This window comes from Sipha flava, unplaced genomic scaffold, assembly GCF_003268045.1.
Source record: "Sipha flava isolate LNK unplaced genomic scaffold, YSA_version1 132_pilon_pilon, whole genome shotgun sequence".
Lineage (NCBI taxonomy): Eukaryota > Metazoa > Arthropoda > Insecta > Hemiptera > Aphididae > Sipha > Sipha flava.
This window is the reverse complement of record NW_020271758.1, coordinates 1,394,521-1,421,040: the sequence shown is the minus strand read 5'-3', so window position 1 is coordinate 1,421,040 and position 26,520 is coordinate 1,394,521. Positions and strand designations below refer to the sequence as shown.

The window sequence follows — 26,520 nt, the reverse complement described above, 5'->3', positions numbered from 1 at the left end:
TAATTGAGTTATTACGAATGTAATTTTTGATTTTAGCATTATGACAATACCTTTTGAGTGGTAATTATAATTTGTGTTCTGATTTCCAAAATAAATTAAAATAAACATTGAACGTCGAATAAAAAATAAAAATAAAAATACTCCAGACTTTATTCTAAACAAAATAAAAGAAGAAGCGTTGAAGAGAAATTATATATTTAATTGTTCAAGTATTGGTAGTGTTGAAGTCATAAAAATTATTGTAAGTTTGGTGTTTCTGAAATAGTTCTTATTGGATGTATTTTTTTTACAACATAAACTGAGCATTGATTTTGATTTATATTTAAATTATAATTTACTCTTTTTTTTTAAATATTGATTTATTATTTCAATATGTAGTATCAATTTATAATTTATAAATATTAAATTATAAACAATACTAATCTGTACTATTGCAAAGCCTGGAAAGGTTGGTAATACTTGTAAACACTTATGTACCTTGGTAATTTGTTTAGCAGCCATTTCATCAACATTTTAATACTAAAAATAATAATATCGTAGAACAACCGACGATTGCGGAGAATTTAAGAATCATTTATCATCCAGATATTCTTATGTGTCGAGAATGATTTGCTTGAACCGTAGAAATTTTGAAAATAGTCGTCAAATTTGCTAAATCTTAAAAAGTACAAATGTAACAATAACTTTTTATGAATGTATGTTATTTAAAAATAAATGAATAATTTTTAATTGAAATGTACATTCTTTATTTTAGGACTGAGAATTGAACTTGACAGTCATATTATTATTGCTCACTGACAGATTACGCCGATTCATATTTATTTCAGGAAACTGATAGGAGAGTAGCGTGAAAAATTCAATACTATTTGGAAGCATGTTTTTATAAAAGTTAAATGATATATTTCCTAAACTGTTGTTTATTCCGATGTATTAAAATACATTTCAATTGAATCACGGTGTATGGTATTTTCTCTGGCTCTGGTATAGTAGCCTTGTAGCGGTCCTTGAAATACGGTAAAACGAAAAACTATGATAAGCATGTGTGAGTCTACGTGACGAACCAATTCTCGATATCAACGATAAACTAACAAATCGAATTATAAGCCTAGGAAAAATTTTAGGTTTTCTTTTTGCGCACGTTCATGTTTCTATTTCTGTATTTATATTCTAAATAACAGTAGGTACGTCATTGTTTTATTCGGCACACTGGACATATTCCGTCGAACGGTCGCCCTTGCCGGTGTTGTATTTTTTTTTTTTTAACAAATAAATAGTAACAATACCGTCAATTATATAACATCATAATTATAATACTGTACCAGAGAAGCGTTACGATAAAATTATTTTATTGAACGTCAGCACTCATTTATAATCTTTTTCGCCAACAACAATAAAATATAGCGGTCTCGGAATTCTGGCGTGTCGGTCATTTAAAGTCATAATTCCGTCCAAATATAATATTATATATACCATTATATATATTTATATGTATAGCTATACATTACGCGCTATACACATCCGAAATGTGGTTCTGATGAATATAGATTTCCCCGGCCGATTATTAAAAAAGAAAACGCCGACGTTCGTTTCGACGATGGCACACGGTCGTTTATCAAGCAAGATATTTATGAGCTGTCTGGACAGAGCCGTGGCGGTTGAAATAAATTTATTGTCATTCGAAATTTTCGCCCGTGGTACGGCGAACCAGACGTCGTGTTGACAGCAGTAAATTCCATTTTACTGCGAACGGTCATCGCCGAAATTATGTCCGAAAGAAAGAAAGAGATAGAGAGAGGGTGAGATAGTAACAACAGAAAATAAATGGGTAGTCAATGGGTTTTGACGTGCGGCGTGTGTTTGTCAGAAAATTCCGGAATATAGTGATTTCGCATTCGATAAAGTTTCTAAAACGATGGGCTTTCGATCGAGAGGACGGTGTGAGAGTAAAAGTATATTAGATGTAAAATAATCTCGTATACGGGGGGTGATTATTTTCGACATTACGAGTACTACTTATCGTTTTTATAATTTGTCTACAATTATGTAAAGATATAGAAGAAAACATGAGGTAGTTGGCAGAGAAACAGTAGATCTGTTAAATATTTACAATTTTTTTTACAAGTCCCAAATACAACTTTTTTATTGGAACATTGCTTTATACAAAAAAGAGTTAGACAAAGTTCAATATTGGAATAATATTTTTTATTAAATTTAAAAACAATTTGATAATAATATTATGTTTGAAGAAATTGTAAAGTTTATGTATTATTAATATTAAACCTTTAGTTTTAATTTTCAATATGCGTTTATTTATGAGTTTACTGGAAACTATGATGCCACGTTTGCTACAAACAGAATAAATAAGAAATTATAATAATCATGGTTATATTGCAATTTAATGCTATGTTTATTATCTTCATTTGAATATTGATCCGGTAAAGGTAATGAATCAGTATTTTCCTAAGAAGTGGTATAAAAATATAATAAATTCCAATAAATTTCAGAAACATGGTGAAATTAGTTTTCTGAATTTAACTACCTTTTAAAATTAAAACCACCAAATTTGACTTACCTTGTTTTTTTTGCGATTTTTTTGCCAATTTTATAAAGATGAAATATATCCTTGTATTTTTCTTATTATTTCCCAAATTATTATTCATAATGATATTATTAAAAATATTTTGATAACTTTTAAATTTATAAATTATAAAATTTTTATAAACTGGAGGTAGTAAATGTTTAAAATATAAATACATAGAATAAAATACTACCGTCAGCCGTTAGGGTTTTATTTTTGTGGGGCTAATTTATTTTTTCTAATCACTTTGGTAAATAAAAACTTACTTTTTAATATTTATCTTTACCTATTAAGTGGAGGATAAATAAGTATTTGGAGGATTTATTAAGCCCTCCTATCTCTCACTTTTATGCACCTTCACAGCCGTTAGCGTTCAGAGTGAAATTTCAAATTGAGTATATTTTATAAAATATAAATGTATATAAATTACAAGTACAGAAAAAAAATTGGATACAATATATTACAATATATATACTTGTACATAAATGCCAAAAATTCGTAGAATTCGTGGTATTGTGTTTTTATCGTACAATTATTTTGGGGGCACGATATAAAAATTAGATAACACTAATCGATGATGCGCTTCCGCACGTATAACGCGTCCGAATTCGTTATTTCGTAATATATGAGATATGAGATATGAGATATGATTATGAGATCGATTGAACCACATTTAATGTTTTTAATTTTAATTTTAAACAACCAACAATCAAAATTTCTTAAATTTAAAAATATTCAAACCAAAGTTGTAGGATTTACGGATCAAAATTTGGAAAATTGGAGTAATTGATCTCAAATAAATATAATAAAAAATTTTAAACAGTTTTCATAAGTCTTTTGCATCATTCTGTCAATCAGTATGATTGACAAAAGAGAGGTTGAAATAATCTACGGTGTGCAATGCCTTTAAGTTGAAAGGCAGTTTGGGTCTTTTAGTAGTGATTTCTACTGATTAAACTTTTAACCGTTAAATTCGCTAAGTCTTGTATCGTATTGTACCATTTCAAACTTCCTAAAGTCGTAATCACCTAAATTAATAATTTGGTATTCTATTACATTAGTACCTATATATGTAATGCTAAATAATCTATCTTCTTTACTAATAAGCAGATATTTATTGCTAATATATTCAATACAGTCTTTGAACCTTAATTATAAAAAATAATAAAAATTTAGATTCAATTTTTTATTTTAAACACTATTTTTATAGTAATGATAAAAAAATTTTACTTATAATAATTTTAAATATTAAATATAGGACGATAGCATTCTAAAAAAAAATTAAAATAAAAATAATGTGATTTACATTGTAGATAATTAATTATTAATATTAATTAATATAATAATTAATATATTGTTCATTTTCTTATAATTAGAAATCTAGATTCTTAGATTAAAATATTGAATATAAATTTTTCTTAGCATCTTACTCATGTGAGATCGAAATACAATACGATCAACCTAACGTACTTAATATTTTTAAATTGAAAATGATAATAAATGAGAACATTTGAAGGCAGTTAGATGAATATATGTAATAACACATAGTATAATTTTCCTATATTATATTGTATTGACTATACACATAATTGCATAATTGTAAATTAATAATTAAACGATTGGCGTGATTAGCGTGTCTATTATATGATTGATAATATTATTTTTGCTGTAATTATATTAAATTGTAAATTTTACACACAAATATTTTCTAATTTATCTTTTATCGATTTATTAGGTTAAAACGAACTCATTGGTTTAATATAAATTTTATTTTAAAAGAGATGGTAAGTAATGCGATAAAATATTTAGAATTGAATAATACAGAGCATGTCAAGGGTTAAAAGTGTGCAAAGAGAAGTATTAAAATAATAGAATTTGTGAAAAAATACACGGAAATGAAGCAGTATAATAAAAAATAAACATAATTTAAATTTGAAAATAATAAAAATGATAAAAATAACTGAATAAACTAGTATTCTATGTGATTTTGAATAATGCTTTGTTTATGGGATTGATTTATTCCAAACGGGAATTAATTTTTTTTTTTTTATACGCATTTTTACTGAAAATTATAACATTTGAAATCTGAATAAATTATAAGTATTAATTATAAATATAAATAGTGAATTCATTGAAAATAAATAACTAATGATTCAGATAACCTTTTTAAGAGGCATTATCCATTGACAGGAACTTAATTAAGTAAATTCCAACATATCAAGGAGCATTAGTGACGAGGAATAATTGGTTAAAAAATCCGTATCGATTTTAATTGGATTGCTAATATGCCGTTTTTGGCAATTGTATGCCCAAGTGGATTTTAAAATGTACTAATAAACAAGATCTAGCTCATTATGTATTAGAACTTTAAGTCTTTAACTATATCGTAACAAATAAAATAATCCCATTTTAAATGTAAATTTTTAATATTGGAAAATACGACTATTTGTGTAGTTTGAGTTAGGTAATCGAAATAATTGTATGATAATTATTATTCAATTTTATAATAAGCTCAAATTGTCGGAAATTTTTTTAATTTCATATGCACTCATGAAAATAACAAAATAGAATAGAAAGTAATCGCCGACTTGTGGAAGGTTTGAAACGATAAGAAATTATTTTTTTAATTAACCGATAAGAAGACTGAATTATAAATAAAAAATATTAAATATCAGCAGATTGCTTAACTAAGATGAATTAAGATTAATTAATTAAGATAAATTGATGTATGACTAGTACATATGTATGCAGCAGGGGCGTACTTATGGGGTACTGAGAGGGTCTCAGCACCCCGAGATATCAGAAAAAATGTTAAGTTTTTATTTACCTTATAAAATGTAAATTGTTAAACCTCATATTATAACTTTTTTTATGAATTATTAGTTTCAAATTGTTCATTTAATGCATTATACCTATTAATTATTATATAGGCATTTAATTTCATGCATATTGTAAATGATGATTGAAATAATAATTTTTGTTTTAAATTGGTTGAATTATGAAATTTTGTTTAAAGAAAATTCCTTAGTTTTCAAAAAAAAAAATCTAAATGCAAAGCAAAGTAAATTTAGCACTAGAATAATGAAAAAACAAGCATACTTATGTCTTGAGAATAAATATACAACTGAATATTAATAAAACCAACAATGCCACGTTATAATTATATTTAACATCAATTGGATCTGCACTAATATCAGCAAATTAAATTAAAGGACATGAAATCATAACGGGGTTTTGCTGATTTTATTAATATTCAGTTACATATTGATTCCGGCAGGAAATAATAACGTTAGTTTTTGTCATTGTTCCGGTGCTAAATTTACTTAATTTAGATAATTGTTATCCGATTCACAATACGTGATTATAAAACCTAATCGTCAGAGAAGAACAACATATAGATGCGTCACTAACAACAAAATACTGGACGAATTTGATTCATTTTTGTTACGGACCTACTTGTATTCATTAAAACATACGTATCAGATACTAGTATAGCTGATATAAAAAGGAAAAAAATCTAGAGTATTTGATAACTATAATTATCAAATGGTTTTTCTATACTCTTGTTTCAAACATCTTTAAAATATAAACTGATGTTTCGTGAATATTGTGCATATATTTTGCATGTTATACAATTATTATTAATCTTACTATTATACAGTAAAATTGCATTATTTAATAATTTCTTAATAATATATACAATATAATGTCATAATACTAAGAATATAAAATACACCGTGGAGGTTTATTTTACGTCATTTTACGCGTTAGTTATTCTACATGAATATTTTATACTCATCTTAATTCAACGACAGAACTTATTTACGTGGTGATTAAAAAGTTGCTGTAAGAGAATATTATTTATATACAGATTGGAAATAATTTTGTTTAAGGGAGTGAAAATTGTTTATTTGAATCGTAGTTAAATATATGAACTATTACTGTTATGAAAAATAAATTCCATTGACATTTATAAATACCTTAGTTACAATATTACTTGACATGATAAATTAGTGAATCGTGTTTTAAATGGGTATTCCAATGAATATGTATTAATGGCATAATAAAATATCACAGGTTTCAAATTATGAGTTTCTGTTTTATTACCACCACTGCAATAATAGTCAATAAATGTAGTGACCCATGTAAACACAATTTATAGATTATAATTTGAATGATGCATACGCTTGGTTATTCTACAGGATTTATATTTAATTTTAATTTTATATTAAAGCATAACATCTGCATTTTTATTTTTACAATGTATTAGTATAAAAATAATAAATTAATAAATATATACATAAATCTATACGAATATTGGGTATTTATCATTCGTATAAAAAATAAAAAAGAAGAATATTGAATAATAAAGAATAGTTTGAATTTAAAAATTAACTATATAAATATTTTTGTTAAATTAATTGTATCATTAAAATTTTATCTGACAAATATTTGATTTTTAAAAATATTATAGATACATATATAAAAATTATATGAAAATAATTCTTCGATTCCCACAAAAAGTTTTTAATGGATTTTATGTAATAAAGTAAAATTTATGAATTTTTTAATATAAATGTTAACGAACAGCTAAAAAAGTCTATTGTCGTTAGGAAAAAAATATAAATGTAATAATTAAAATAATTCTTTAAAATGGTTCAATTTTTTTTCGGAGAATGTTGATGTGTTAAATCAAAATTGTTTAAAATAAAATAAAAGTAGAAATAACATATATGTAAACACGCTCGTTTTCAAGTAAACAAAGCTCTTTTTATATTAATTTTTAATTTCAATAATTTAAGATTTATTTCAAATATAATGATATCCATTTAAGATAGGAGAAGCATTAAATAAATTTATTTATTAAATATTTATTCGATTCTCGAATTTTATTTTTATAAAACAATTTTTTTTTTTTGTACTTGGTAATTAACTGAACTTTATTATTTTTTTATTCCTTAGAAAACGACAATATTTATATTTTTTGTGTATGAACACGTAAACCTAAGATATACTGGAATTGACTAAGCCATCAGAGCTTATGTGTCATTTAAGTTGATAGCATGATATTTCATACATAAGCAATTCGAAATAGAGGATAATTTATACAACGGAATGTATAGAATTAAAAAAAAAAATGATTCACTTGAATAATAAATTATTTTTTGACTATGATTTTTGTGCTCATAGCTCTTTCAAAATTAATTTTATGAAATAAAATAAATAAATAAAATTGTAAGTTTATGGAAATAACTTTATGCTTGTAATCTAAAGAATAAAAACAATTACGAGTAGTTTTCCCTGTTTCTATAAAATATACTGTTTTAAACTCATAAATGATGGAAAATAACCCAATATGGTACAAAACCTTTAAAATTTAGATTTATTTTTATAATTATTTGAGTTTTTATGTTGATTTTTCATCACAAAAAAAATATATACACTGCTGTTAAGAGACCCATTATACAATTAAATTAAAAATGTATATCCAATTACTTATATGGAATTCGAATATGCCAATAGCTTAATTATAACACAAACAATTAACCAATTGATTGATTTACAAGAAAACCACTTACCTGTTGCTAGTTGAGCATGATGGAATTGGCATACTGCATCAGCTTCAAACCATGTCACTCTGTCTCTGAAATGTCGATAGAATACCGGAAACTCGTTCTGTGGCAACAACCAAGAACTACTAATGTTCACCTAAAATCAACCATAACACAGTTTCGATCAGACTAGTTGGGTAAAAATAGTACATAACAATCATATCAATAGAGTGTTATAAAATTCACTATTAAACGAGTTTAATAGGTAAAGGGAGACAAATTTGAGTGTAATTTATTTTTTTTTTTTCCGACACAAGTTTAAATTGTTTAGCCATCAATTACAGGTTTATTTTTTCACTGAAAAAAGTAATTTGCGGCTGATTTTCCAATACATTTAGCTTGTTGTTTAAATTCTTCATTAGTTCGGGATGGTAATCATTATGAATAAACTAAAACTATTGTTAATGGTGAAATAGAAAAAAATAAAATCATTCAACTTCATCATGTATTGTATTATGCAAACGAACTATAATAATATGTGTTGTGCTACTTTTTATGTTGATGATAATAAATAAATAATAAATAATCGGAGGAAAATCGAGATCATTTTTAGTGAATTTAGTATTCTAACGTACGTTTAGAAAAAGCATTCTCTCTAAATATATTTAATATAAGTAAATGTAAACATATACATAAAATAAAATAAATCCACAGTAAAAGGTTTCTAAGATTTCACTGGCACCGTTTGTTTGTTCAGTTACCGTTATCAACGCGTCGCACAAAATGTACGGGTCGTATTTGCAGTATATTTATCTTGGTCAGACAGCTATTACGAAGGAAACGGCGTAAACTATAGATTTGGGATACGAGGGAGTGGAAGAAAGAGTGATTGAGAGCAAGAGAGAGAGAGAGAAAGAGAGAGAAGGACACTGTGCAAAAAAACGGATTAAGCAAATAAATAATACGCAGATATATTATTATTTTTATAAAATGTTCTCGAGTCATTATGAAATCAAGATGCGTTTTACAGCTGTGGCGCCCAAAGTCTGTCGTAAAACAAGATGTTATGGCTTCAGAGGAGTAACCGCTGAAACTTTAAATACATAATATACTCTATAAATCCAGCCGGTGGCGATGGCGATTCGTTGTGTTGGCATTAAATAATTCTATATTAGACATTGTCGATTTGTTACGCACGAGACCTCCAAAATAAACGGAGTGAAGACATTTAATGAAATAAATCATGTATTAAATATTAAATTTAATTCGTCCTATTTTGGCTGTCATGGCTCACTACGTATTATAATTACGAGTAAAATACATTTGACTACCCGTTCTTACTCAGTCCATTTTAGTAATAAATAACGTATTTTGTTCAATAAAAGTGTACGATTTTTCAGTGAAACATTAACGTACCGCAAAAATGTCATCACAAAAACATGCGTGCATCAGGCAAATGCGCGTAAAACTTTTTCTCAATTTCTACCGAATTTTGAATTTATAGAAAATAAATATCATAGTGAATAAAAATTGATTAAGAAGCCTTCATAATAAATCAATGAATGTTATATTAATAATTAAAATATCAGTTTGTAAAGATGCTCACCATGTTTTTATACATAAATTATGGATTATTTCAAAATTTTGATTTATGGAATATCTATTTATCTAATAAATAAAGAAATATATATTTATTTATAAGACTTACTATCCCATATATCGATTAGTGGTAGTATTAACTTTTGTTTTTCAAATGGTAATACCATTTTTTCACAGAATTTAATTATTGAAATTATTAACAGTTTATTGTAATTAATCATTCAATTCATTTTTTTGAAACCTAACTTAACCTACCATATCGTGAATATAATGTAAATATTTATCGTGATAAGAATATTTTACAAAGGAAAAACATAAAATTTAATTTTAATATGCAACTTTAAATTTGTATAATTGTAATAAAAAATGAAATATTTACTTTTTTGATAAAACAAATAGTAAAAAACTGATTAAATAACTATTTGCTTGGAAAAATAACGTTCTTATTTGATAAGAAAAATTCGATAATGTCACCAAGTACTCATAAATAAGTATAAAAAATCAAGTATTGTTTCATAATATGGTATACATACCTACGTTTTCTATAAATTAGAATTTGAATAAATGCATACATTATGCCTAAAAAAGGAGTATGCCTACAAAATCACTATTTTTATTCGTGATTTCAATACAACATGAGTAATGTATCAAAATCGTATAAAACATGTAGGACGATAAAAAGTTATACAGTTTTGTCCAGCTATAAATGTTGTAACCAGGCGTCATAGGTATGCAATATGAGTACATTGATGTCGTTATCACCAATGTCGTGTATTAGATTTAATTTTATATTATGTAAACTAAAATTATTAAATCATGATTTTTAATAGATCGTTTATAAAATGTGGCGTTATCACTGACTAAATTTACTATTACTAGAAAAACTCTTATTAATTAAACTAATGTTAGTATAAATATGTTATAATTATATTTTTTTCGATTACTTTTATACTTTCCAAGAAGATGATATGTAGTTTATAAAAAAAATATATATATATACATAAAACAAAAACTATAAAAGCTTTAGAGAAAATCATGATATTTTTGAAAATCACATAATTAATTATCAGTTTTTAGCATCAGTGTTTTCTTATAATTACAATGTGGTTCCTCGTATGGATACGTATTTTCAAAATGTCAATTCATTTTTTCAAATATCTCTTTACAAACATATTAATACATTGTTATTACAGTAGATATTTTGATTTCAACAGTAAAATAACTTGCGTTCAATTTCTGGTATTATATTGCATTACAAGAATCGTATTTTTAATAAACTGAATAAGCATTGAGAATCCAATACACCACGATCAGAAACTAAAGGGATAATTTATAGATACAAATTCGCAGGACTATATGTTTATGATAAATGATGTATTGATATAATATATAATATAAGCCTATATTTGTGGTACATCAAAATTTTATTGGTGGTGGAAAATTTCAGAACAATTATTTGTTCACACCAATAATGGACGTTTATTCAATAGGTGTTTAAATGTTTGTTTTTGAATTAGATATACTATCTTTATTTTAAAAATGTAAACTTTATGTAAAGACTATAATTATTATTTTTTTTTTCAGCATACATAATCTTGGTCGAAACCCCATTTCCGTGGTGTGGATTTTCAGTCGTGATTCAAGGATTGTGTGTATAAATAGAGGGGTCCGCTTGTTGGCGGAATAAAAGAATAATTGAAGCATGGTTTTGAACAAAACATACGATCTCTACCTAATGAACTGCGAGGCCGCGCTAAAAACACGTGTATAAAATCATAATTGGTAATTAACACGATTCGTACGGAATTTAATGTAATTGGTCCATTATTCTCCCGTGCGTTCCGTACATGTCCAGCCACACATAGCGCACATAACAAAAATTTTTGAAATGCACATCACATTATAAGTATAGTTTTATGCTGTACGTTCGCAGATAGTTTTGTTCCATCAACAATTAATTAAACCCTCTGTCGAGCATGCGCAGCTCATAAAATATAATGTTAATCACGCATTGCATTCACAGCGGATCATTATGTAGTTGCACGTTCAGCTGCTAATTATTCATTATCATTACAATAAATTATGGTTTGATAAACTCGACGACGTTAAAGGTTATCACAATGATTATTTGAAGTTTTGGCTGTTGACCGTGTAGATAAAATTACCTTTTATAACTAACTTCTGTAGGCATTTTTGTTTTCAAATCAAACACACTTTAATGGAAATTCGATAAAATTTGTTTATTAAATTTTTTTTACGCCATAATATTCTTATGAAAAATAACGGTTAGAAAATACACGTTTTAAACAGATAACAGATCATGTATAAATAATAAACGTGATAAATATGTTATGTACGAAGTGAAAGTATTTTTAAAAACAATAATATTCTATTAAAAATTATTAAAATTAGTTTTGAAGTATTGATATTCGAGAAACTACATAAATATTGCAGAGAATAAATATAAATTAGTTGATACAAATAACTGATACTATAATATTTAATGGAAAAGTATAGCCTTGTTGTTAAATTTAACAATAATTTATTCGTTTAGGGAACACAAGTTGATATTTTATATGCATGATGAATATGAAATTACAACATAATCCCGAGACAGTTTTGTGTTCATAAAAAACTTTCTTTAACTTATAATGGATTTCAGTATTTTGACAATTTTACAGTTGAGTAATTAATTATTTAATTCCGAGTTTAATTAACCATGCTTTTCCTAAAAAGTTTTTTGGTTAGTAAAATGTTAATAGTTTTTAATTGGCTGAAACAATGTTTCACATCATGATATTTAGAAATATTTTATGTATTCTCGTAATTATTTTCATTCGATACTGGGGTTTAAATTTATAAAAACATTTAGTTTTCTGATAAAATATTCTTAAAATTATTTAATATTATAGGATTTCAACAATATCGTCACTAGATACCCTTTTATTCATTCGTTTTTTTTTTTTACAATTAAATATTTTATGGTTATAAATTATGTTCAATTGATATAAGTTAATATTCATGTTTCCTGAAATTATTAGATAATTTTACAATGGTAATAATAAAAAGGTTCTAAATTTATTCACACGAAGATAGTAAAAAATAAAAAAGTAAGATATAACTAAAATAACCAAAATCATAATAAATGCGTAGCATGTGCGTCATACTTAAATAATATATTTTGCAAGTAGCATTACATTTTAAATGTAGCTATCGAATAAGTAATTATATTTTTAAAAAACTATGACTCTTTATTTAATGTTCAATTATTCACTGAAAGAGTAGGCACACTCGTTTTCAGTTTTAGTCATAATTTTGATCCAATTAAATAAACTATTTAAAATAATTCGTAGGAACTACTTTATTTATAATAATATTAATAACAAGTACGATTTTAAATTTATACACATATAGTATAGATAAGCATAGTAAATACTTTCTGAAACTTACAAGAATAACTATAATAAATCCAACAAATAAATAAAGATTTTAGACATTTAATTACTCTTATCTTTAAACTTTTATATTGTAAACAATTAATGTCTCAGAAAAGTATTGCCGCTTTAAAAGTATTAAAAGATAAAATCAGAACTACGAGTATTGTAGCGCATTCGAAACCTATTACTTGGTATTAAAATTGTTTATTCATACAAAAATACATTTTATAAATCGTTGGTCATCACAATAATATTGTGCGTACATAAAAAAAAAAAACAAAAAAAACCAAAAACAAGCATATGAATCAAAGGTCATAAAAAAGGTAAAACACAATAATATTTTATATGATTATAATTAAACGCATACGCCTAAATCAGTTCTACTGATTTACCTTCGGTTATATTTTATATAATATTTGTTGTATTATTAAACTCGTGTATTTATTCTGTTCATTTAAAAACAGCAACAATAATTTACCGTTACGTTTAAAGGTCGCTCCACACTATGCGCATTTCGTGTTTTGCGTATCGTGTTTCACGTTTTGTAGTTTTTTGTAGTGTTACGTGAAAGAGATTAATACTTGTCCATCCTTTCAATCGGAAGCCATGATGAAAACTAATTGACAAACTAAATTTGAAAATGGGATTCAACATGATATCGATAACTGTTGGTAACTATTAGGGAGTATCTATATGTATTATCTAATTTCATTTATCTCTAAATATAATATCCTGTTATTATACGCAAGTTGAAACAATCCGAAAATCAACGAAACGAAACGAAATTATTTTTCATGTTCTTTGACTTTATCAATTTATCGCATCGGCCGCAAAATAGTTTTTGTGAAAAAATTTTCCGTAAAAAACTCATACACACTATTCACGAAATCACACAAATCGCGCATAGTGTGGAGCGACTTTAAAAAGTAAACTTGATACGAACGGGAACAATGAAATCACCAAAAAAATTTTGTATTATATTGACAAAACATTTTTCAATTGGAAAACGTCACGATGCTGAACTTCAATTATTGTAATACAATCACTGTGTACGAAAACGAGCACTGTGTTTTTATAATTATTTAATAGAGACCAATGGAAAATATTCATCCCGAAATGTTTGACTGGTATGAGAGATCTTTTGAACGCCGTGTGATTGTGTTGCCACGGCACCGATGAAGATTCGCTTTTGATGATTGCACACAAAAGGTGACTCTTTTTAATTCTAAGAAACAAAAGAGTTTTACCGAGGAATGAGTAATAATAATTAGCGTCACAATTATAAACATTTTAACAATACACTTCTACATTCTACTCTCCTATTTATCCCTTCTAAACTCCTGCCGAGGGCATGGTACTTCTTTATGATTTTTTTTTTTTAAACTATCTTTTGTTACCAACGTTATAACAAGACTACAATGGTTCTCGGTTCAACTATACCTAAATGTGTTGTACATAGTTCGTAATTTTTTAATATTCTGAATAATTATAATACTGTATCAAAACTTTGTGTTTAAGACTTAAATCCAGGGAAAAAAAATATGTAAATTATAATTTTTATTTTTTATACCACCACCGTTTTATTATGACATGTATGAATACATAGGCGCACATTAGAGTGGATCGATTTTATGGTGAAAAAAAAATTATCTTCTTCAAATTTTAATAGTGCTTACATTTGTGCTTGCTTTTATTATTGATTATACTTTTAGCTGACCTCAGTAAATTACGATGATTGTCATGGTGTCACTTTTAACACACGTGTATGCAATACTATTGGAATTGATGATTTGATCCATACCTTTTCTATATCAACTGTTACGATTTTTGCTATCAAACTTATACTTGGTTCTAGATGTTATTTAGGGTTTTAGTTGATGTTTTACATATAAATAATATCACATGACGTCTTCATACGTTGGTAGTATGTTGTTACCAAGTTCTTTAGCATCTCCGAAAAACAAACACTGTAATTTATTTCTCGTTAAAACACTAGCCATTTTCAACGAACATGTAACGAACAAACGCACACATATACACGTTCACAATTGACTTTATTTGACTTCGTACGAATATAAAGCGACTCAATCTGTAAAAGCCAGTTTATCAATTGAAATAATGATGAAATATTTGATTAAGATAAGATAGGACAACACGTATGTCGTATATAGAATAACTCGTTACATAAAACAAAATAATATTACTATACTTCAAATGCCTTGCGGCACCTTTTAATTTACTTTTAGATAAATTCAATTTTATATACAACTTATAGGGGGACCCAAACACATATTTTTTTACACTATTAGAAGTTTTGAATTCGAAATTCATTTTTTCGCTTCTCTCTAGCACACATACATACGTATCATCATTATATCAGTGAAATTGTATACAATAAATTGAAATAGAAATTGTTTTTATTAAATCCATGTCCATGAATCGTATTATATATTTTTTTATAACAAGAGTATAATATTTTCGAACAGAATGTTTTTATAAAAAATTATTTATTTTCTGTGTATTATACAGTTAATCAATGCAATTTCAAACAATTATCTCGTACTTTAACGATTTCATATTTTTTTTTCTTACTGAAATCCGAAACTTGTCAAGTATAGTTATTAAGCATTTAAATCAGCTTAAGGGTTAGAAAGGGTATGGAACGCTAACAGGCTACCATATACAATAGATACAGTCTGACGAGAGAGGTACACTAGTTTCAAATAAATTGTTTGAATTATGATGGTAGAAACTGAGTTTTTATTAACAAGTTTGAGTAGAAAAACAAAAATTCAAAGGGATGCATGCAAGTTTTTCATTTTTATAAAATAATAAATAATAGTGTGAAAAATCAACTCTTTTATTTTGTTTAGTTCATATTTTTTAGTAGATGATTTGGGGATTTTTCTATAAATAAAATAACCAAATTCATAGTGCTGTGTTTAAATGGCAATAGAATAACAATAATAATAATAATAATAATAATACAATAAAATTTTCAGTTCTGAAAAAGTGAACTTATACGCGACTATTAGTGTATGCATTTTAATCGAATTTTATTTTTGATTATTTCACGTCATAATGGCTGAAAATATACAAAATGTATGTAATTGGTTTGATGAAACAGAATAAGAAAATGATTATATGATTATATAATTTTGATGATATTAACGCTGATCCAAATTTTGTATGTACAAATACACGCAAAACGATTGATTCTGAATCCGATTCAGATGTTGAGGTAAACATAAATCCATCTTCATCAGAAATAAATACTACATTTACTCAGTGTAAAACAAGTGGCTCGAGGCGCAAGATCTATTATTAATTTTTGGAAGATATTTTTTCCGGAAATAGTATATTATATTTAGGTATGCTGTGAGTTATGTAATAACCGTATATGCAAAGAACATACAAGTACTAAATGTAAATTCTGTCAATCGGGTTCAGAAACAAAATCAAACTCAGAGTAAATACCTGTACATGCATTTTTTAATATTAACAATCTAAAAATAGATAATTATAGTGATCCTAATTAATTATTAATACCGGAATTCTCACTTAAAAGTTTGAATAAATACTTTTAGTAGTAAAAATTCGAAAAGTGAGCTCCACGCGCATATGCGCCTAATTGTGTTACAAATACTAATGTGCCTATTGACGGGTTAAATAAAGTAAGATACAATTAGTAATTTATCATTCTAGATTATTTTTAATATATAAACATATCAAATCGAACGAGATTTCTTGTCGTCTTTCAATTAATTAAATAATTATATTTAAAAGTTTTACACTAGATAAATAAAATTAATTATGTTTTCATTTTTCAGAGAACAATTTTTTAAATCAAACAATAAAATTATGTTTTTGTTTCCATTTTAAACAAATGAAAAAATTAAAATACATTATTATATTCACTAGTATCACATTTAAAAACAGACTGACTATAGATAGGCATCGTGTATGGTATATAAAGCTACTATAAAAACATCGTCCAATTAAGATACTATACCTATCCACTTAAACTAGATCCATTTATTTTTCACTTTATCTTTGAGATAAATTATAGGTAAGGATAAGATTATTTACTACACACTGAAACTTCGACGCTTTATTGTTGTAATATTATTGTATAAAGAATGCGAAGAAAAACTGTTGTTTAATTGTTCTATCATGATTCAGATAGAGTTAATATTTCATGTTTACGCACGAACAATTTCAGATTAGCCAAATGTTAACAATGTCCGTAATATATATGTATATGATACATATAATGACAATAAAATAATTATAATAACAGATGGGATTGGGATCACCCTTGTGACACAACATATTTGAAATATTAAATTAAACCTCATATGCGGGAGGATCATGCATGGCGACGATCAACTATAACGAAAAAAAAAAAAATAATAATAAAAATTCGTGTTGTTAATTTGAAAAAAGTACTGACCAAGATAATTAAGCAAAAAAAAAAAAAAAAAATTAAAATAATAATAACGTTATAATCATCTAGGTACTTGACATACCGTCGATCCGCGACGTACCCATCCCTCTTTCAGCTGATGACGCTCGGAGGCGCATATTTCATGAATGCAGTGACGCTGATGTCCGTTTCATACGGTATTGCATAAAAATAAAATCTGAGTTTAACTGCAATAAGTGCTGAGTGTATTGAGTAATTAAAACTCTCGATTTCGAAACACTCTTATATCGAAAATCCGAATCGCTATTACTTGTACATCCTAGAACCACTGCGCCCCTGTCCACCATTATACCACCAAGTTACGTCTGCGTAACAACCTCAACCTACGCATAGGGTTCGGCGACACTGCACGGACGCAATGCTTCACGATAAGATGGCTGGTAGATTCTTTGAAAAAAATAACGTTCGACGTTTGTGCAACGATGTAAACAAAACGAGTGACTGAAATACGTGGTGGCGCATGGTGTGAACTTTCACCAGTGATAAATTGATTTACCTTTATTGTTAACGGCCCGTAATTGATTGCGAACGATTGCGCGATCGTTACGTGCGGGGGAAAACTTTCACTTTGGGAACGGAGTTAAGTGTAAACAGCCTGCGCGCGTTATGTTGGTTCTACCGTCACACACTATTATACAACTTATTCTATCATCTTGTAATTTCGTTATGGACTGTAATGTGTTTTTTATTTTTAACACTATTTTGTTAAAGGACATTTCACCCGTTAAATCTATATTAAATAAAAAAATAAATAAAAGTTCGATAATCGAACTTCGATTGCAGTTAAACGCTCAGATCGCATAACATACGATTTAAAATACGGTTATAATAACGTGATTTACTTTATACCCCGGTAGAATGAGATCCGACCGGCGCGGTTAGCTTGGATCGCATTGTGTAATAGTGCGTGAATACAAAGAAAATATTTAAATTAATTACCAAGATTTTCCAGTATGTATTTTTATCTTTTGAATGGTTTATACGAAAATCTAAAAAATGAAATAAACAAGTTTAAAAGATAATAAAAAAAATGTGTTTACTAAGAACTATTGGATGGTTAGAATTTATGACTCTTGGTTTACAGTATTTTAATAAATAATATTTCCGAGTTCTGCGCATTTTTACCAAATGATACATCAAAATCATCTATGGCACATGTTTTTCTAAACATGATTTCTTGTTAACTATCGCATATTATCCATTAAAAACTAGCTTTATTATAATCTACGAGTACATGATATACTAATTAACAAAAATTTTTCATTTTCAATTAGAATCAACTGAAAACTAATTATAAGCATTAAATTGATACGAATAAATATTTTTATTGAGCATTTATAATTTGAATAAAAATAAAAAACATTGCTTCAGATTATTAATTAAATAAACGCAGTGTTTTCGTTCTCATATTTCAAAACTTGTACAATTGTGATCATTATTTTATAACGACTATATTTTTACTAATCTACGTATTATTATAATCGACAGTGTTCGAATGCAGTTGAATGATCCATAATTTATAGTTGATTTGGTCACAATAATTGTTCACCCAAAGGGCTCTTAATATATAGTTGGCCTCTGACGACTGTGAGTACTAGGAAATCACTAAGATAATATTATAATAAATCAATGTATTAGAAAAATACAACAACAATAGTTTATCGAATAACAAATAATAATAATAATTTCATTAATAATGAAATAATATAAATAATTATCCTATGATGATGACAACTCCACGGATAAAGCAAGCTGATTGTTATTATTCGTTTTTTTCATTATTTTATCTTACAGTTGTTAACATAACACAGATAAGTATCATAATGTTTCTCTCGAGTCATCATACGACTTGTATCACTTGTACCATATGGAGAGAATCTAATAATTGATTATGCGGACCGCAGTGCAGAGACGTTTGAGTGAGAATAGCTATTTCAACAACGAGTAATCTTGCCATTCGTTTGTTTGAAAAATCGTTTCTATCTCTTTATAGGAAGACGTATAGCAAAAAATCCTTCTTCGAAGGAAACTAAGCTATTACACATTTATACGCGTTTTAATGATTGGATACATCAGTTAAATGTTTAGTTAGTGCTGTCGGTACGATTGCGAACGAAATTTGTTAAGTTGTAATCTGTTCATACAGTCCACAAAGCACAGAAATGACAAAGACACGGACACACATGCTTCCATGAAATGGTGTATGTGCAGCTCGTCAAAGGTGAGATAAATTATTTATTTATTTTTTTTAATCCAACCAACATCTATCGTGTTACATTTAGACTTTCCGAACAAAAGAAAATGAAAATTGTTTGAACTTATATAAATCCATTTTCTACTTTCTAAAATGTTTTTCGTAGATAGTATTTAAAATTATTGAATTGCAATGTTAAATAATATGTCATTATAAAGATATGCTATTAAATTAAACGTACTGTGGATTTGAAAATGTGTATTACTTTTACGTTATAGTGATTCTTTTGACGAAATGTTGGAAAATATATGTAAATTTATGTTTTTATTTTTTTAAGTATATTTTTATACATTTTATTATACTCTACATTTGTTCATTTATTATGTTGTTTAACAAAATAATAATTAAAAATAAATAATAAATACAAATAATTAAAAATTATATTACTTATTATTTGTTTGTACTTCCATGCACGTATTATGTATATCGACATTTTGATTTTATTGATCAAAAAATACAATATTCACCATGTGAGTTATTTTTATATCGTTCTAGATTATATAAAAATAATTTATAAAAAATATAAATATTTATCACTAAATATTAGGGGTATTCCATGTATGGTTAAAATAGGCTGAATTAACTGAAACTAACTTATCATTTTTTTTCAAAAATGTTTTTGTATATCAAATCAATAATATAATTTAATAAATGATAAATTTAAACTAAGTAATTGTAATAATCTTTTTTTTTTTACAAAATATTGAAAGAATATTTGTATTTTTAAAGAACTTTTAGAGAATACATTGCCTTTTTTAAATGACATAAAAACATCATAATTTATGGATTTTAAGAAAATATAATTTTCATACAAAAAATATTAGATTAAAAACTCAAAATGTTTACGGTCAATTTCGATTGTTTAAAGTTCAAATCTACGGAATTGAGGGGTATAAAATAATATATTTATTACCTTCCTTAAACATTCCGTTCAAACTTGGAATTACATATCTAATAACCTTATAAATTGATTTTTCGAAAGCACAAAATATTCATATTATACATATAATACATATAGAATGTCTACAATGTTTTAATTATAATTTTTAAATTAGTAGTATTAGAGCGATACGTTTTACTCCGATTATGGTTTGCGTGAGTTATAATCCTGTGCATATCATAGGATCAACCTCATCAAATATGTCATTATCCGCTTAAATAACAATATATTGTTTTATTTTTAACTGTAGGCTAGTCATCCTAAAATGACGAAGTATAAGAATTATGCTAAGCGTAATAGATTACTTAGACAAAGTATGTTTACATACTAAATGTTCGCGTGTGATTTTATGTAAATCGTATACTTAAAACTATAAAATCAACATATTTTGTTAGCATTATAAGAAACAGTGAAAATTTGTTCTAAGACTGTGTAGGTATGCACATTTTATTAAAATTGTTCCGTAACTTTTTTTCAATTTAAAATCTACGTTTAACGTGTCAACTAAAAGTTAAAGTTAAATATCCTTAAAGTCAGTAACATGCTAGAGTACTAAACATTTTTCGATTTTTTTTTCAACCACAAGTTTACAACGTTGCCGAGAAGTTTTTTGTGCCTTTGTAAACAATTTCAATTCTTGAAAATCAACTCTCATTGAACAGTTTATATTAAACAATTTTGATATAAACGCATGACTTAGTCAATACATTATTTTTACTGTTCTCTGATCGTATTTAGGAGGCACAGTTGCGAGTTTCTCGAAAAAATAGACTACCTGTGATTTGTTCAAGCATCTATGGTACGAAAACGATACGAACACTCGTCTAGTAAACTGCTTGGAATCGTAATTCAAACGTGTTGGTGTATAAACCATTGAATTTAATACAAAACAGTTATTTACCGGCGTAATAACGTGTGTAGATTATTTTCGTTTTATTATTTTAATTTTTTTTTTTCAACATCGAATAAGTATATTAATTTATCTGTGAGTAGAAAAGTAACGAGATTTTAATCACAAGAAAGCTGCCATGACTAGCATGTACAGTGAAAACCGGTGAAAGATCGGCGAAAAATATCAAAATTTTGCCGTGGGGAATGTGGGAAATTTGCGACATGTGTTTATTTTTTAATTTTATTTTTGAGTTACTAATTAAATTTCACCAATCACCATACAATGGCGTGCTAGAACCCCTCTCCGTCCAACTTCGACTTCTGTACCACTAAATCGATGTAGTTGTTAGGTTCAGTGAACCAAACGAAATCACGGTTCATTCTGTTCAATCCGGATACTAAAACAACTTAACAACGGAAACAATTTACATTCTAATTTCAGGTTTTGAGCATGACATGCACGTGGCTATGCTTTTTTCATTCCTCCCCCCTCTTCGGAACACGTGAGCTATTTATTTTCCAATCGAATTTCGAACATCAAAGACATCTCGTTTTGTGCGTGAAACGTCAATCGCGTGTGATCTCTCTGAGCCCAATATCATTAAACTCGTATTATTTACATAGGGTTGGATTTGGAAATGTGCGATGGTGCAGCAAAAAAAATGCACACTTGATCCGGCCGAGCGGAACGACAGTACAACCATTGACGTGGCACCGCCTACACGTTGAGGTACAGTTACACTATATATAGAGTTCACTATATTTCCAAAGTCGCGCGATTTGGGCTATCCACGTGGTTCGGAAAAAAAAAGCCTTGGAAAATCGTAAAACTTTTGTAATTTTTCGGTCGAAAGCCTTTGCACCCGTAACATTGTACTTGCCACTACTATTATTGTTGTTATTATTATTATTATTATTATTATTATTATTATTATTAGTATTATCATTATACTTTTTTTTCTTCACGTATATAAACAATCGTGCGCGACCTTTGTGTCATCAATCAAAACGGGTTTACTTTCGGTGACAAGGAAGCCGCGCGCTGGGAGGCCATGATTTGTTTCGGTCGAATTTCGGGATTATAGTATGAATGAGCATACGGTGTGGTGGTTGTGAGGTGGTGGTGAGGGGAGTAAACCAATCTCAATTTGTCCACGGTCTATAAGAACGGGAGAGAGGGTGGTACTTATCGTCATAATCGTTTTACCGCATTATATGGAGTAAACAGTAAAATAGGTTTTACTGACGCCCTGGCTCGATATTATTTGCGAATAGTTCATGTGTTTTATTACACCAAAAATATTCGCTGGCAAAGAGTCTTATGTGCTGCAGAGCGATAGTTGTTCAACGATAGGGATCAAATCGAAATTCAACACTATTCCGCGTCGGATTACACTTTTAATATAATTTTTTTTTATTAATGAGACGCGAGAGAAGAAAAAAGAACATCCAATGGTTTCAGTTTACTGCAATCACAGAAATGAGTCACAAATTTGTTTTCCATCAAAACATTTTTATCTTATAGAATAAAACCATTTCAACTTCTTTGTTTATACATTACGTTTCTTCCACCGTTTTCAAGAATCGAATCGATAACGCAATACATTCATACTTAAAATCAAACTTTCTTTAACGTTAATTGATGTGTATTTCATTTATTTTTACCACTTATTAATTTGTTGGAATCCATGTTTAATTAAATATAATAACCAATCTCAAGTTATTTCGATAAACGTGAAAATAAATACAACTCTTTCTTTGTGTACAAAAATAATTATAATATATTTCAAACTGAATAACATATATCAGGGATCATTCATTTGCATTGATTCCAAATTTTAGTTTTATTGAATGGGTTTCAATTTAATTATAAACACGCAAATTAAATCTATGAAAATCGATCGAATTGAGTTTATAAAAATTAAGTAAGATGATCACATTCATTGTGTACTATTCAATATAAAATAAACCGTAAAAGATAGATTTATTTAAGCACCAACCATGGTATCTGGCTTGCGGGATATTTAACATAAATCCGCATACCATATTAATCAAGTTTAATTGTATTTAAAGTCCGATGTAGTTGTTCTAATATTAGTAAGTATTTATATTAATGGTTAAATACACTAATAGGATTTAATACGTAATCGTTTATGAAATTTAATTTACTACGATTTTCCGAAAAAAAAATTATTACATATTTTTATATATTACTTCGTAATATTAAACCGTTTTGCTAAGAACATTACTGCAAAAATAGTTATTTTTTACGTTGACAACATGAAACTATGCAATGTATTATACCATCAAATAATAAATACAACATAAAATTTTTATTTTTTTTTATGTTTGATTAATAATACTGTATGGGTACTATTTATTTTTAGATTATAATTTCTATGCCTATTTAATGTTGTTTGGTTCAAACGGGGACGAATGCAGCCGTTAAAACAATACATTTAAAGTCCTAGAAAATATTTTCCGCTGGAGTAGACAACATAATACTAAATAAAAATACAGACATGATATTTTTTCACTAAAATGGATTAGGCATTTCACTGAACACAGATTCAATTTATTCTGTTCCGTAACTGAATACCAAAATGGTGTATATTATGTTAATTTAATTTATGTTCACAGATTCCCTTTAAAATCGTAAATTTGTTCGATTAAAACTCAAGTTCTTGGAGACATATTGTGGTTTATTCGTTCACGTTATTATGTTACTGGAGGATCAAACATTTGAGTGGAATGGAAGAGTAGCGTAAGCGCACCAGCAAAGCACCATTTAATTTAGATTTTTTAGACATCACTATAATTGGAACATTTTCTTTTAACTATTTTAGGGTATAAAATCAAAATTTAAAAAACTTATTCGTTATGTATATTGTCAACACTCGACAATCGTGTACACATTTTAATGATAAATAAATTCCGAGTATACTTTATAAATACCGTTTCAAATACTGTACGAATATTTTTTTTTTAATTATTGTACTACTACAAGATACTAAGACCATAAAAAATTTACTTTGTCTGTTGAAATAGCTATATGTATTATGTATAATTTAAAATTATGATTTAAAAATTATAAGTCTCAGAAAAAGTACAAACATTTTAAACCAAGTTACACCTTGGTTATTGGCAACTATTTTAAGCACAAGGTATACTAAAAACAAAATCACAAATAAAATATATGTATGAATTCTTTTGAAAAGAAATAAAAAAAAAGCGAACTTTTATAAGCTTTTCAACCATGTCTCTGCTTGCTTTAGATGCGGTAAAATGATGAATTGCTATATGTTAAATAATCAATGCAAGTAATACTATATGTTTTGTGCAAAGGATTAAACTGTGTTTGGTATCCCACTATTTAGTTGATAAGACGTTAATTAATAATTATTTATTCCACGTATAAATGATATTACACCAATCTAAAGTTGCGTGTAATCCCGTACACAACTCTCCCAGTTTACGTTGATGAAATTAATTGGTACATCAAATACTATACCAATTAAAATTCAAGAGCTATGTTACATTCACATTTGCTGTGAGTAGTTAATTTTAATTAGTTTGTTTGACTATGAATCATGTTTTATACGATATTATATCGGACAATATAAATATAAATGTTCAAGTATAGGTACTTAAACTCACTAGTCGAATAATATATATTTTACTTTTATTACATATAATTTTAACTAATACAAGTGTACTAAAACAATTCAAAGTATTGATTAATTGAATATGTTATAATATTTAGTGCAAAAATTAAAGACTCGAAAATTGTATGGTGTATATATATCATAAATCACCAGTTGTGGTATCTCAGTATGAGATATGTTTTTTAAAAAAATAAATAAAACGGTTAAAATCATTACAAGGTGAAAAAAGGTTGGAAATAATCGAATTCACCAGATAAAAAAAATAAACGGATTTCTCTAAACAATGCCTGTATAAGGACCTAAGAAGGAAGCTTTTGATTGAAAACCACAAAGCAGATAAGAATAAAATATATATTATTAGGAGGAAAAAATGAAAAAAATATTTTTGTTTTATAGATGTTAACTAATGTATAAATATATAAAAAAATACAACTATTGTTTTCTCGATATACAAATATTTTTTTTTTTGACCAGATATTGCAATGTGACCAAGTAAATGTTGATAGTTATTCGCATAAATACTCACTGTTATTGCTGGGGGCGTTATTTTAACTTTCAAGAGCAATTTCATATATTTTTCCACTTTCTTGGCGGCCGTCCACCACGGGTGAGTTATTATTATTGCTTTCAAAAGCTAAAATCTAGCGTAGTACGAGCGCCGCATGGTTTTGGCCGTTTTATATCTATACACGTAAGCCATGCCCTTTCAACAGTCACTTTTATCCAGCATGTGAGTCTGTCATATTTACAAAAGCCGCGTAGGTAAACCAAAGCAAAAACTGTATCTTTTACAAACATAAAGATAATATGCAGCGTAGTTTTCCTGGGCGCAATGGACGAAGCAAAGAGTAGATGTGGGAATAAAGGACGAACAAATTTTCTAAAAAAAAAAAAAAAACGTATGTATACTATATTATTGTATATAATATTCGTGAATACAAATAAAATACATGTTTAAAAACCAAAGAGAATCTAACTTTCGACAAACTAATAGATGATTAGAATTCAATTATTATACAAAAACAATATGCTAATTAATTAAATATATTATTTGAAAGTTGACAATTTGAAAAGGTGATAAGTATTTTTGAAACAATGCAATAAACACGAGGTATTGG

General features: G+C 27.1%; 1 protein-coding gene across 1 annotated transcript in view; it reads right to left on the bottom strand.

Moving 5' to 3' along the window:
* Positions 1-26,520, bottom strand: part of LOC112679207 (mucin-17-like) — a 233,209-nt gene that overhangs the window by 58,000 nt on the left and 148,689 nt on the right. Inside the window, exon 2 of the mRNA XM_025548912.1 lies at positions 8,158-8,287. Within this exon, the coding sequence (XP_025404697.1) occupies positions 8,158-8,287 (130 nt within the window). The remainder of the gene's footprint in view (positions 1-8,157; positions 8,288-26,520) is intronic.